General features: G+C 38.5%; 1 protein-coding gene across 1 annotated transcript; it reads left to right on the forward strand.

Annotated features, from left to right (window-relative positions):
* Nucleotides 1-8,575: 8,575 nt before the first annotated feature.
* Nucleotides 8,576-15,177, forward strand: LOC132099135 (protein krueppel-like). Its single transcript, XM_059505619.1, has 3 exons — nt 8,576-9,064; nt 13,900-14,371; nt 14,499-15,177. Exons 2-3 carry the CDS (start codon nt 14,360-14,362, stop codon nt 14,826-14,828), a joined length of 342 nt encoding a protein of 113 aa, XP_059361602.1. The 5' UTR covers nt 8,576-9,064; nt 13,900-14,359; the 3' UTR covers nt 14,829-15,177.
* The last annotated feature ends 308 nt before the right edge of the window (nt 15,178-15,485 follow it).

Consider the following 15,485-nt stretch of genomic DNA (forward strand, 5'->3'; position numbering starts at 1 on the left):
CAGTTCTCTAAGGGGAAAAATTTAATAATTTTAAATTTCTTAATTTGTTTTCACAATTTTCCAAGCTCTCTTTTACTCTGTTCAGGGCTGTTATGCTAAAGGTACCTTTTCTTTTTTGGAAAACCATGATTCTCATCCCAGGGTATGACTTCCATAATTATTTTCCATATGCCATTGTAAATTTGACTGTCCAAATCATCAAGACCAATCTTAGATTTGACATTCCCAGACCCCATTTTCGCAATCCAAGACTTTACCTGCAACGCGTCCTCTTTTCCTCCCACATAGTCGTCACTACCGTGTGGCTTCGCACTTACTTGCAGAAGTCTTGCCTTGTCACCCCCGTCTTGCTTCCTTGCAACCATGCATGATAATATTGTGTATCGTCAATCTTACGTGCTGATGATATGATGATTTAAATATGACCATATCGCCCAACACTAGTCAAGACCCGAGCATGCAGATGAGCTTCCCTGAGATAGTTTCTGACAGTTTGTGCAGAAATCTTTGGTTATCAAACTGATTGTTGCTGCAGCTGTCCGGGTGGCTGGTCTCAGATGATCTTGGAGGTGAAGATGCTTGGTTTGAAGGTCTTGGCTGGTGTCACACGTGGTCTGCAGTTGTGAGGCCGGTTGGATGTACTGCCAAATTCTCTGAAACGCCCATGGCGACGGTTTATGGTAGAGAAATTAACATCGGGCAACAGGTCTGTTGGCCAATTGCATGCTCCCTCAAAACTTGCGACATATGTGTATTGTGCTGTGTGATAAAACTGCACATTTGAGAGTGGTATTTTATTGTGGCCAGCCTAAGGCACACCTGTGCAATAATCATGCTGTCTAATCAGTATCTTGATATGTCACACCTGTGAGGTGGATAGATTATCTTGGCAGAAGTGCTCACTAACACAGATTTAGACAGATTTGTGAACAATATTTGAGAGAAATAGGCCTTTTGTGTACATAGAAAAAGTCTTAGATCTTTGAGTGCAGCTCATGAAAAATGTGGGCAAAAACAAAAGTGTTGCAGTTTATAATTTTGTTCAGTTTAATAATAATAATAATAATAATAAATGTTTGTTGATGAGCCATCCATCCATCCATCTTCTTCCGCTTATCCGGGGCCGGGTCGCGGGGGCAGCAGTCTAAGCAGAGAACCCCAGACTTCCCTCTCCCTAGACACTTCCTCCAGCTCTTCTGGGGGGACACCGAGGCGTTCCCAGGCCAGCTGGGAGACATAGTCTCTCCAGCGTGTCCTAGGTCTTCCCCGGGGTCTCCTCCCAGTGGGACGCGCCCGGAACACCTTGCCGGGAAGGCGTCCAGGAGGCATCCAGAACAGATGCCCGAGCCACCTCAGCTGACCCCTCTCGATGTGGAGGAGCAGCGGCTCTACTCTGAGCTCCTCCCGGGTGACTGAGCTTCTCACCCTATCTCTAAGGGATCGCCCAGCCACCCTGCGGAGAAAGCTCATTTCGGCCGCCTGTATCCGGGATCTTGTCCTTTCGGTCATGACCCAAAGCTCATGACCATAGGTGAGAGTAGGAACGTAGATTGACCGGTAAATCGAGAGCTTCGCCTTGCGGCTCAGCTCTTTCTTCACCACGACAGACCGGTACATCGCCCGCATTACTGCAGAAGCTGCACCGATCCGTCTGTCAATCTCCCGTTCCATCCTTCCCTCACTCGTGAACAAGACCCCAAGATACTTAAACTCCTCCACTTGAGGCAGGAACTCTCCACCAACCTGAAGTGGGCAAGCCACCCTTTTCCGACTGAGGACCATGGCCTCGGGCAGAGACGAAATCGTGTTGTCACCAAACCTGACCCCCTCCGGCCCCTGGCTGCGCCTAGAAATTCTGTCCATAAAAATCATGAACAGAACCGGCGACAAAGGGCAGCCCTGCCGGAGTCCAACACGCACCGGGAACAAGTCTGACTTACAGCTGGCAATACGAACCAAGCTCCTGCTCCGGTCGTACAGGGACCGGATAGCCGTTATCAAAGGGCCCCGGACCCCATACTCCCGGAGCACCCTCCACAGGCCGCCGCGAGGGACACAGTCGAATGCCTTCTCCAAATCCACAAAGCACATGTGGACTGTTGTTGATGAGCAAATCAGTATATTAGAATGACATCTGAAGGATCAAGTTACAGACTGGAGTAATGATGCTGAAAATTCAGCTTTGATCACAGGAATAAATTACGTTAATAAAAATATTTCACAGTATTACTGTTTTTACTGTTTTGGATCAAATATATGAAGGCTTATGAGCAGAAAATACTTCTTTAATAAAACTTTTTTATTTTGACTGGTAGTGCGTTAAAAACAAATGTTTTAAACTGCCTAAATGTCAAAATTAGTACATATTTGTTGAAAATGTCTGATAAACTATTGAATTATTAGGCTGTGAGCCTGTTACTCATAATATTCTTTTGTGTTGCTGTCTGCTCTAGCTCCCTCTCTATACAATAAATCCATTTTATGTAACTTTACAATCAATATTCACGTCCTTTAGCACAGCATTCTGAATGATGATAATAATGGGGTGCCCTATAGCCTAACAGATACTAGAAATTTAATACTCAACTACATTAATAAAGACAAAACTATCTTTACAAATGAAACGGACCTGTGCTTGAAGCTCTGAACAGGTCAGTGATGTTGCTACATTTCCCTGCTTCTTCTGACCACTTTGATTGAGGAACAAACATGAGCTGATTCATTTATCGCAGCAATGCCAGCCAAGACTTATTATCCATTTATTATAAAACAAAAACGGAAATGATCACTTTGGTACATTGAGAAGGCATGAATCTAAAATATTAGTAATTATAACTAAAATAAATAAAACAGGGCAACGGGCCAAATGTCCTATAATATTTTAAAACCAATAATTTCAAGATCAGTGTACCTCATTCATGGAAAGATTCAGGGACATTTAATTTATAAAATTGCATCAAAAGGATCAAAATCGTGTAATGCAATTGTCTACTTTCTGCTGTTATAATCAGGGTTATGTCCCTTCACTTTACTACATCCTTTCACTTTTTTTTTTACGTGGTACTGACAGATTTACTTTTACTTTTGTCAGGAGAAAGCAGGCTGGATACAGGTGCGGGTAAACTCAAGGCTTTATTCACAAAGCGGAGACAGAGAAGAAAGAGTCACGCTCCACAGGTTTCACTCGCAGTGACAGGATGAACAGCTGAAGCTACTAGGAGCTCTGGGCTTGTAAGAACTAGAGCAGAGAAATAAGCCAAACACACTGGAGCCTGAGGACAAGACACGACAGGGTGAGTACAAAGAACTGCTAGATGATCGGAGCTATTGGAACGAATAACAACAGTCTGACAATAGACAGAGAAACACAGGGAATAATAAAGGGGAAAAAATTAGAAGGACATAGAGAACAGGTGGCGAGCAATTATGGTTAACAACGGGGAACAAGGGAGGCGGGGAAAACACAAACAGGCAGATGTGGTGAGCAGTCACCATCCCAACACACACACACCCACACCAAAAAGACAGGTGATTAGCCCCGAGACCCGACAACTTTTGTTTCAGAGTTGATTGAAGACAATAAGTGGAAAGAAGAATAATTCTGATGAGAAAAATCATGCCGGAAGTGGAGAAATGCATCACACGTGTGATCATTATAATGTGATCATGTGATCATTATAATGAGTTATACATCACTGTTGTCTAGATGTTGAATTAACAAAGATACATTATTCTGTTTTATGCTTGTTTTCTGTTTTCATCTAACATTAAACTCACTTAATATCATAATCCATGACACTCGCTGAGTTTTTACAGATCTGTTTTTATTGTTTATGTGTAGTAAAGGCTTGGGATCAGTCCAATTACTGTTAACTGGATATTATCTTTTACATCCTCGAATGTATTGTCTTTTGATTTAGTATTAAAGTTTCGAAATGGTTTTCGTTCTTGCTGAACTGTCCATTGTCCTGAACCCATCATATTATAAAAGAGACTTTACATCAAACAGGATTGAACATGACATTAAATAAATACATCAAGAGACTCTGAACCAACTTCAAGTTGAGACCATTCATTACAATCTGTATCATAAATGACTGACATTTGATATAAATTGCAGGGTGGCTTTTTAAATAATGTTAAAGTTTCATTGAACATATATTTTAAAAATGATTTTAACAAGACAATTACCTTTAAATAGGCCTAAAGTTTCTGAAGAAAAGAAAGTAGTTTCAAAAGACCTTCAGAACCTTTTCAACCCAAAATAATTTTTTAACACTTAATTTTTCACAAGTAAAACCAGAAAAACAGGGTTTAATAAAACAGCAAGACATCGGCTGTAGTATGTTCTGTAGTGTCCAGACAAGATGTTTTAGCTTGCTTTCAAAAACTATTGAAATAAATCATATGTCATTGTTAAAACCAACACTCCAACGCAGTTCTTGTTTTTGCTGCTAAGTTTGTTACCGTTATTTCTCACGGTTGAATATGAATATCCACTGGATAACCGCAGGTGTTGTTTAGGGACCGTCTGCAAACTCCAGCCACAGTGTGAAACAACGTTTTAGTAAAAGCTAGTGGCCAAGCTAACTTACTGAATATGAGCTGCAACATTTAGGAATGTGAAAAATAAAAAGGATTAAAAATGTTGGTGAATTACAGCATTTTTTTTTAAATCGAGGTGACTGAGGTAATTGAGAACGGTCCCTTAAGTCGTGATGTTAGGCAGTGGTGCAGTAAAGATCTGGAACTTCTTTAAAGTATTTTTTCTTTATTAAAGAGCAATACTAAATATACAAGAGATAAGATAGATATTTTAAAATAACTCTTAATAAAGACATTAATAACCATGAAAACTAAACCAATTTAATGTTTTTAATGGCCAAATTACATTCAAAATGCAAATACAAATATATCAATAATATAAAAATTGAAATAAAAAAACTAATAAATGTATTCAAATAGTAAGACAAATAATAATAATAATACATTAATCTACATTTATGTTGTGCAGCTTAACTTTCCAGTTTCAGCTACTGTCGTCTTGGAAGACTTTCTGACTTTTGTAAGAGGCAAAAATCAGTCTACAGGATGGTAACTTGGAGAAAGGACAAGAACACATTTTTCTGCAACATTAAATCAGAGTTATTTGGAAAATAATCCCTCTTGTCCCTTTTTTTTAAGAGTTCATCATCTTTTGAGTCAAATTCTTACATTTAATCAGTCAATTAGAATAAAAGACATTTTGGGTTGTTAACGAACAAATGATATCAGCATCATAATTCCTCTTTGCAATGCAGAAGAAATGTATCTATATATTCATGTACACTACTAGATTACAGTGTAACGGAGAACAGTGAGCAGTGCTGTGCAGGTAAACCTCACTCTTGCTCTCTCTCCCTCGCGCATATTAATCAAAATCAATTGACACGATGTTGTCGAAAAAGAGATAATTACACAAGGCATGCCGTACACGTCTGATTCGCGAACTTATGATTCCTTTGAACCAATTTAATTTAATGAATGGTTTTAACAACTGACCTGTCCAACACTGAACTAACGAGACGTCTGAATTGGTGTCTAAAAAAATCTGTAACACTTTACAATAATGTTCTATTTATTAAACTATTTAACTACATTATTTAACATTTACTATTACTAAACTGCACTTCTACAACATTGTTAATTTCAACATTTAGGCTATAGCCTTCATTGTTGAAATCAAAAGTTGTACAGTATTTGTTAACATAGTTAATGCACTGTGAAGTAACATTACCAAACAATGAACAGCTGTGTTTTTATAAACTAAGATAAACTAAGATTAATAATTATAGTAACAAAAGTATTGCTCGTAGTAAGTTCATGTTAGTTGATATATTAACAATTCAAACCATATCCTAAAGTTACAAACAAATAATTTACTCTAATTTAAATAATTCTCTGATGTTTAAATCATTTAAAATGAGAATGTAAGTGTGCTCACCCCATTTTTGTTTGTAAGAAAAAATTAGATTAGATTTCATATCGCAATATATATCGCAGAAAAATAAAATATCGCAATGTCATTTTTTCCCAATATCGTGCAGCCCTACTATACAGTATATTTTTACAGTTTATACATTACCGATTAGCATTACCATTATTACATAGCATATATTAATTAATTCATGACAAAAACACAGCAGCTATGAATGCAACAATGGCTCCCAAAACTAATTGTAATAATAAATACTTACACAGATGGCTCGTCCTTTTGAGGCCGGAGAGCGCCAGGATGTTTTCTTCTGAGGCGATTGTGCATCGCAGTTCAATTCAATTCAATTCAAGTTTATTTGTATAGCGCTTTTTAAGAATCAAATCATTGCAAAGCACCTTCACAGAAAATTTATTTTCTACAATATTTAGTAGGAGCTTATAACTTATCTACTTATTTGTATTTTTTGTATTTTTATATTCTTTTATTATGTGTTTTATGTTCTGTCGCTGTCATTCTGTTGTACTGCGGAGCTTCTGTCACGAAAACAAATTCCTCGTATGTGTAAACATACCTGGCAATAAAGCTGGTGATCAGAAGTGGTGATCAGTTTATGTGCATATGACAGGAATTTTGAGAAAAATTTATACAAGACGTAGTCAACCAGACGATGAACACTATTAACAGCAGTTATTATATAATACAATCACACTTGTGGCAATATTTGTTAGTTCTGCTTGTTGTTTGAGGGTTTGCATCATCTGAGGTCCTCTGAGGGGTCATCATCATCTCTTTTCTTCTCCGGTGTTCTGGAAAGTTCTCCATTCCCAGGAGATGAATGTAAACAGTATAACGCTTCAACACATTTCACGCATGTAAACGTATTTTGGTAGTTGATGTAATCGATGGCGTTGATGCGTTGTTACAGTACTAGATCAGATAGTGCTATGTACTTAGTGTTTAAAACAGTTATCATATCTATGTGAATGTTAAAATCCCCTGCAAAGCAAAAATTTTTCATTGAGGAAATCATTGGTAACATTTCTGTGAACTCTTTAACAAAGGCTAGAGGGTATTTTGGAGGCCTGTAAATAATAATAAACCTTTCAGCACAATCCCTAGATATCCAACAGACAAGTACTGACCAAATGACACTTGCTTGCATTGATAGACATCTTTAAATAGAGCAGCTACACCTCCACCTCTCCTAACAGTCCTGCAGACACTCATGAAAGTAAAGTAAGGACGGGCTGCTTCATTTAGGACTGTTGCACTACAGTTTCTTCTAACCATGCTTCGTTTAGAAACATTAAATCCAGAGGGAATAGAATCTACAGTGAGTAATGCTGGGTACACACCAAAAGATAATCGGGCTGATTTTGTGCCGATTTCACTCCTTCTGACAATCCTAGCTATGTCCCGATTATCTCTATGGTTCTACAGATGATCTTATTAGATGTTCCCTTGGTGTGAGGTGTGTTAAGAGTGTCTGAACCTGATCCGAAGAACGTCGGAGCCTCCCTGATCGTGAATCATAAATATTCAACATGTTTAATATTTACGATCAGAAATCCTGATGTGTGGGGGGAACCCCAAGGACAAACGTTATCACGTGAAACGAAACAATATCCAATCAGGAAGCGAATGATTACGTTCTTAAAGAGTGATGTAATGCTGCGTTCCAGGCAGGTTTTTGAGCCTGTAAATCATGACTGCAAACCACGACTCAATTTTTTCAATGTGTACCACTTGCATAAACACTGCATCCGTAGGCAATATTATCCGTAGGGGCTGACATCGTTGTTTCGCGGGCTATGTGACGTCAGAACTCAGAACTTGGAGTACATCAATCTAGTACAAGTTCCAGGTGGGAAGTGACGGGTGTGACTGCCGTTCCAATGCACTTTTTCTGGGTATAAGGTTGGAAAAACATGAGTTACGGGTAGCCTGGAACGCGGCATAAGATCTGATAACAATTATTTAAAGTTTATTTAATAAGACAATTTGAAAGAGAATAAGATCTCTTTTCCAAGAGAGAACTGAGAACAACAATTATATACATAAAAAAGCATATCTGTGTTGTTTTGTGACCATTGAACACCACTAGCTCACTCTGTAACTTGTACAGACCATATTCCCACCGTCTCCACAACTTCACCCAAACCCTTTTCTTTTTGCCCCGTGAATTTTCTGTGAAAATCATTCCAAACACTATTATTGCAATTTCTTCCTGCATATTGTCCGGAATGCTTATTCTTAAATCTCGCGAGATTTTCTGTGTTCACAGTCGAGACTCTGGTTGAAAATCTGTTTGTGTGTGGTGTGCTGTCTTTGTCACATTTTGGCACACCACACACTATAGGAGCAAAACGGTTAAATCTAGGATTTTTTATCCTCATGTTTGTGGTCTTTCACATTTTGAAAGTCTTATAAGATGTAAAAAATCTTTTGGTGTGTACCCAGCATAAAATAACGAATCCATTCCCTCATCTGTGAAAATTGTCCTTCAGAGCGTCATCAAGCTTCGCCTTTATTGTTTTGAAAATGCAACACTTATTATACCTTTAATGCTTCTTTGATTTGTTGTTGATTTTGGTAAATCTGCTTTTTTCCCCACACAGAAATTCAGTGAATCTGTTCAGTGAAGCTCCTCCCACTGCAATCACATCGTCAGTGAAGTTCCTCCAACAACAATCACATCATCATCAGTGACGCACCTCCCACAATAATTGCATCATCAGTAAAGCTCCTCCCACAACAATCATCATCAACAGTGAAGCTCCTCCCACAAAAAAAAACGCATCAACAGTAAAGCTCCTCCCACAATAATCACATCATCATCAGTGAAGCTCCTCCCACAATAATCACATCATCATCAGTGAAGCTCCTCCCACAACAATCCCATCATCATTGAAGCTCCTCCCACAGCAATTACATCATCATTAGTGAAGCTCAAGTGAAGAGGATCATCAAATCATCAGGAAGAGATGAAATCTGCAAAGGCTGAGTTTATTAAAGGGGACAGAGAGAAGATAAGAGATCCAGAACCCTGTAGAATCAAACACACTGAAGATACTGAAGAACAAACAGGTTGGTGTTTATTCCTGATTAGTTCATTAATAATGCTGACGGTTATGGGTCAAGTGACACAGTCAAGGTGGATGGCAGCGTAGTTTAACACTGCTTGCAGCAGCACAGTTTATTTATTTATAGAAGTATAGAAAAGCTTTAGCTACAGAAATATGGCTGTCAAATTGAGTATAAAAAAACATCGCAAACATTTTAAAACAAATGCCAGTAACACTTTAGAATACTGTTCTATTGTTGATGACAATAACTAAACAAGAAACAAATTACTAATACACTATTAACATTAACCATTAACTAACAAGAAACTCTGATTAACGAGTAATAGCACTTATGGGCGCTATTCAAACGTATATTCTATAATATCTTATTCCAGTGTTTTTTACCTTGAGAAGACTTGAAAAACACACATTTAGCAGAGTTTGAGTTTATTGTGTTTACATTTATGCTTTTTATTCAGCTAATAAGATATTAGAGTTTGAATGAAACATACACTGCATGAAAGTTTAGTGCTTTAAAATGTTAGCTCACCCAAATATGAAAATTCTGTCATTAATTTCTCACCAATATGTTGTTTCAAAGCCGTAATACCTTCGTTCATCTTTGGAAAACAAATTACGATTTTTTTTGATGGAATTTGGAGCTCTCTGATCCTGCATAGACAGCAACGCAACTGAAATGTTCCCAAGTCCAGAAACATTTAGATTACATTTAGTCATTAAGCAGACGCTTTTATCCAAAGCGAAGCATCAAAAACATCAAAAGAGCAATGATATAAAAGTGCTATAACAAGTCTCAGTTAGCTTAAACACAGTACACGTAGCAAGGGCTTTTAAATAATATAATAAATAAAAAGAAAACCGATATAATAGAAAAAGAATAGAGCAAGCTAATGTTAGAGGTCTTATTTTAAAATTTTTACAATAAATGAAAAGAAAATAGAATACAGAAAGATAGGAAAGAGAGGTCAATTATTATTATTATTATTTCTTTAGAATGGATTAGTGTAGAATAGTGAGTGCTAAAGTTAGAGGGTCAAATAAAGATGGAAGAGATGGGTTTTAAGCTTATTCTTGAAGATGGCTAAGGACTAAGGACTGCTCGGATTGAGTTGGGGAATTCATTCCACCAGGAGGGAACATTTAATGTAGAAGTCTGTAAAAGTGACTTTGTGCTTCTTTGGGATGAACAATCAAGCGACGTTCACTTGCAGAACGTAAGCTTCTACAGGGCACATAAGTCTGAGGTAACAAATTTAGGTAAATGGGTGCAGAGCCATAGTTTTTTAGGCAAACATCAATGCCTTAAATTTTATGCGAGCAGCTATTGGTAGCCAGTGCAAATTGATAAACAGTGGTGTGATGTGTATTATTTTGGGTTCATTTAAAATTAATCTTGCTGCCGCGTTCTGGATTAATTGTAAAGGTTTGATAGAACTGGCTGGAAGACCTGCCAAGAGAGCATTGCAATAGTCCAGCCTGGACAGAACAAAAGCTTGAACAAGGAGTTGTGCAGCATGATCCGAAAGAAAGGGCTTGATCTTCTTGATGTTGAATAAAGTAAATCAGCAGGACCAGACAGTTTTAGCAATGTGGTGTTAGAAAGTAACATAACTCCAAGGCTTCTGACTGTTTTTGAAGGAGTTATGGTTGGTGTGCCTAACTTGATGGTGAAATTGTGATGGAACGATGGGTTTGCTGGAATCACAAGCAGTTCTGTCTTGGCAAGGTTGAGTTGAAGGATCCAGGAAGAAATGTCAGTTAGACAAGCTGAGATGCGAATAGCTACCGTCGGATCATCAGGATGGAATGAGAGGTAGAGTTGAGTGTCATCAGCATAACAGTGGTATGAAAAGCCATGTTTCTGAATGAGAGAACCTAATGATGCCATGTAGACAGAGAAGAGAAGTGGTCCAAGAACTGAGCCCTGAGGCATCCCAGTAGTTAGATGTTGTGACTTGGACACCTCACCTCTCCAAAATACTTTGAAGGACCTATCTGATAGGTAAGACTCAAACCACTGGAGTTTGGTTCCTGAGATGCCCTTTGCCAGTAGGGTTGATAGGAGGATCTGGTGGTTAACCATATCAAAATCAGTGGACAGATCAAGCAAGATAAGTACTGAAGATTTGGATTCCGCTCTTGCCAGTCTTAGGGCTTCAACAACTGAGAGCAAGGCAGTCTCAGTTGAATGTCCAATTCTGAAGCCAGATTGGTTGCTGTCAAGGAGGTTGTTCTGTGTGAGAAAGGCAGAGACTTGGTTCAAGCTCGTTCAAGTGTTTTTGCAATGAAGGAAGAAGGGAAACAGGTCTGTAGTTCTCTAAAAGAGATGGGTTGAGGGTGGGTTTCTTAAGTAGTGGAGTTATACAAGCCTGTCTAAATGATGAGGGAAAAACACCAGTGTGGAGGGATGTGTTAATGATGTGAGTGAGTTCAGGTACAACTGCAGGAGAAATGGCTTGAAGGAGATGAGATGGAATAGGATCAAGCGGGCAAGTTGTAGGGTGATTAGAAAGGATGAGTTTTGAGACTTCTGCCTCAGAGAGTGAAGAGAAGGATGTAAATGAGTGTATGTTTGCTGGTGATATGAGCTTGACGAATTGTGGTGTGGAAAATTGTGCACTGATGTTTTTAATTTTATTAATGAAAAACATGGCAAAGTCGTGAGCTATTATGAAGCAGGCGGGAGAGAAGGAAGGACAAACGAAGTGAGGAAAATGTTTTAAAAGGCATGCGAGAGTTAGATGAATTGTTAACTTTGTTATGTTAGTATGTCATTTTAGCATTGGAGACATTATAAGAGAAGGAAGAGAGGAGTGACTGATACACACTAAGGTCAGTAGTTTTTTTGGATTTGTGCCACAACCTTTCAGCAGCTCTAAGCTTATAACGGTGTTTGAACATCAGAATATCAGATAACCAAGGGGCAGAAGGGGTGGTAACGGCTGGTCTGAAAGACAAGGGGAAAACAGTGTCTAAACAAGATGTAAGAGTGGAGGAGAAAGTATCAGTAGCACTGTTAGCATCAAAAGATGCTAATAGTTTAGGGGAAGGAAGCTAAGATGAAACCATTGTAGATAGCCTGGGAGGTTGAGAGTGAGCATAGGTTACGTCAAAGATGACTTGTGGAGGGGTAAGTGATGTGTCAGGGACCATGTTGAGGTTAAGAGTGAGGAGGAAGTGATCCGGCGTGTGCAGTGGAGTAACCAGAACATGATCAGTGGAGCAGATTCGTTTATAAATAAGGTCCAGTTGGTTGCCTGATTCGTGAGTAGCAGAAGTTGACACTCATTTGAGATCAAAAGTCAAGTCAACTTCATAGTTCAGTGGTGCCTGGGGCAGAAGAGGGACAGGGGGGCAAGTTCGGGAGCGAGTTCAGCTTCCTGACAGCCTGGTGGATGAAGCTGTCCTTCAGTCTGCTGGTCCTGGCCTGGAGACTCCGCAGTCTCCTCCCTGATGGCAGCAGACTGAAGAAGCTATGTGACAGGTGGGTGGGATCACCTGCGATGCAGAGGGCTTTATCAGTCGTTCACTCCAGGAAATCTTCCGGAAGGCCTTACTCACCTTTTCAGTTTTTACCATTTATTGACTAACTGCTTTGTTTTATGTATATTTTTGTGGGTTGTTTATATGCATGATTGCAAATAGGACACTCAATAAATTAAAAATCATAAAAAAATTATCCTGACAGTTATAAAGCTTCAGGCAGTTTTATATTTTGTTTTGCTTTAACAGGAAAAATATTAATAATTATTTTTAATAATTAATATAGCTGAAGAATTAAACAATAAGGGACATTTCCTATGAACTGGGTCCAGTCCCGGATGACAGATCTTGTCAGAAAATATCCATTTTGTCTGGTGCCTGAACAGTAGAATATTCAGCAGGTTATCGATAACCAAAACACATTAACATTAAGTCCTTTCTGGTTCAAAAACTGTATTAACCATCTTCTATAGTGGGGAAGTCGTGGCCTAATGGTTAGAGAGTCGGACTCCCAATCGAAAGGTCGTGACTTCAAGTCCCGGGCCGGCAGGAATTGTGGGTGGGGGGAGTGCATGTACAGTTCTCTCTCCACCTTCAATACCACGACTTAGGTGCCCTTGAGCAAGGCATCGAACCCCCAACTGCTCCCCGGGCGCCGCAGCATAAATGGCTGCCCACTGCTCCGGGTGTGTGCTCACAGTGTGTGTGTGTGTGTTCACTGCTCTGTGTGTGTGCATTTCGGATGGGTTAAATGCAGAGCACAAATTCTGAGTATGGGTCACCATACTTGGCTGAATGTCACTTCACTTTCACTTTCACTTATAAACCAGGAAGTTCACTGAGCAAAGCCAGAGAAAAGCAGAAGCAGGACACAAAGGGATGATACAATATAAAATAATGATTAAATTGTATAATAAAATGATATAATACATTTACTACTATAAAGCACATGTATTAAAGTACATTACTAACTGTAAACAATACATTACATAAATGACTAATGATTATAAATTAATATATGAATAAATTATTATAAATTAACAAAAACATAACAAATGTATGGTTGCTCTCTTGATGTATTTGAGGATCCTCATGTTGTTTATCAAACATATTTAACAGTCCTTCTTTGGGCCTATAATATTTTAACTAATAATTTGAAGATCAGTGTACCTCATTCATGACAAGTTTTAGGGAAGTATCATTTATAAAATTGCATCAAAATTACAGACATTTTTTATGCAACTGTGCTTTCTGTTGCCATATCAGTTTTTTATGTCCTTTTAATTTCTCATGTCTTTTTTTTTTTTTCAAAAGGAGTTGAATTAAAATGTACCATTTTTACTTTTGTTTCAGTGTTGATAGAAGATAGTAAGGAGAAAGAAGAATTGAGTGAAGTTGAGGATAAAAATCATGTCAGAAGTGGAGAAAAACCTAAACAGAAAGATTTAAAGAAAAGAAGAGACAAGAAATCTTTCCCTTGCACTCAGTGTAGTAGAAAGAGTTTCAGACGCAAATGTCTTCTCACGCGACGCATGAGAGTTCATACTGGAGAGAAACCATTCACTTGTGATCAATGCGGGAAGAGTTTCACACGGTCATCAACTCTTATGTTACACATGAACATTCACACTAGAGAGAAGCTGTACACATGTGATCAATGCGGGAAAACATTTTTGTGGTCTTCAAACCTGACAACACACCTAAAACTTCATGAAAGGAGAAACCACATTCATGTCATTTGTGTGGAAAGAGTTTTTCACTTCTACAAAATTTGATAAAACATCAGAAAATACATACTGGTGTGAGAGAGTACATGTGCTTTGAGGTGAGTAAGGCCTTCCGGAAGATTTCCTGGAGTGAACGACTGATAAAGCCCTCTGCATCGCAGGTGATCCCACCCACCCGTCACACAGCTTCTTCATACTGGTGTGAGAGAGTACATGTGCTTTGAGTGTGAAAAGACTTTTATTACATCTTACCATTTAAAACTGCATGAGAGGATCCACACTGGAGATAAACCTTACAAGTGTTCACACTGTGACAAGAGATTCAGTTTGTCATCACATCTGAAAAAACACGAGAGGATTCACACTGGAGAGAAACCTTACAAGTGTTCACACTGTGACAAGAGATTCAGTTTGTCATCACATCTGAAAAAACACGAGAGGATTCACACTGGAGAGAAACCTTATAAGTGTTCACACTGTGACAAGAGATTCAGTCAGTTAGGAAATCTGAAAAGACATGAGAGGATCCACACTGGAGAGAAACTGTATCAGTAGGTTTGGGTACCGAAACCAGGTACCAATATGGCACCGGTAGCTATGTAACCAGTATGTACTAGAACCGAATTAGGATGCAGATATTGGTGTCTCGTGAGTGATCAATTGAAATATTTGTCCACTGGTTTTCTGAAACAGATGTAAGAAGCATCATCACTGTGAAAAATAATTGCCTGACTGAGAAAATGCATGTAAACGCAAATTGAAAAACTGTGATAATACAAATCCAACAAATCTTTGTAGTAATACGAATGTTCGTGCTGTTTTCACATTGTGACTTAGTACAACTCAGGAAATGAGAGCATCTGAGGAGTGTGTGAATGCCGTAATTACATTTGCTCTGACAGCAACAGGTAGCCTACCATTAGCTAGCTAACGTTTATATCTTCTGATTACTCGGTTTGGCCATATTAGGGATTTCCTGGAGCATTATGAGTTCTGTTGCTTATGTTATGTACAGTGCTGCTTGAAATTTGTGAACCCTTTACAATTTTCTGTATTTCTGCATAAATATGACCCAAAGCATCATCAGAAGTCCTGAAAGTAGACAAAGAGAATCCAATCAAACAAATGAGACAAAATTTTTAATTATATCTATTGTTACATATCTGTGCATTGCTAAAGTATTTGAATCTTTGCTTTCAGTATCTGGTGTTA

The sequence above is a fragment of the Carassius carassius genome, chromosome 1 (genome assembly GCF_963082965.1).
Source record: "Carassius carassius chromosome 1, fCarCar2.1, whole genome shotgun sequence".
In the NCBI taxonomy this organism is placed as follows: domain Eukaryota; kingdom Metazoa; phylum Chordata; class Actinopteri; order Cypriniformes; family Cyprinidae; genus Carassius; species Carassius carassius.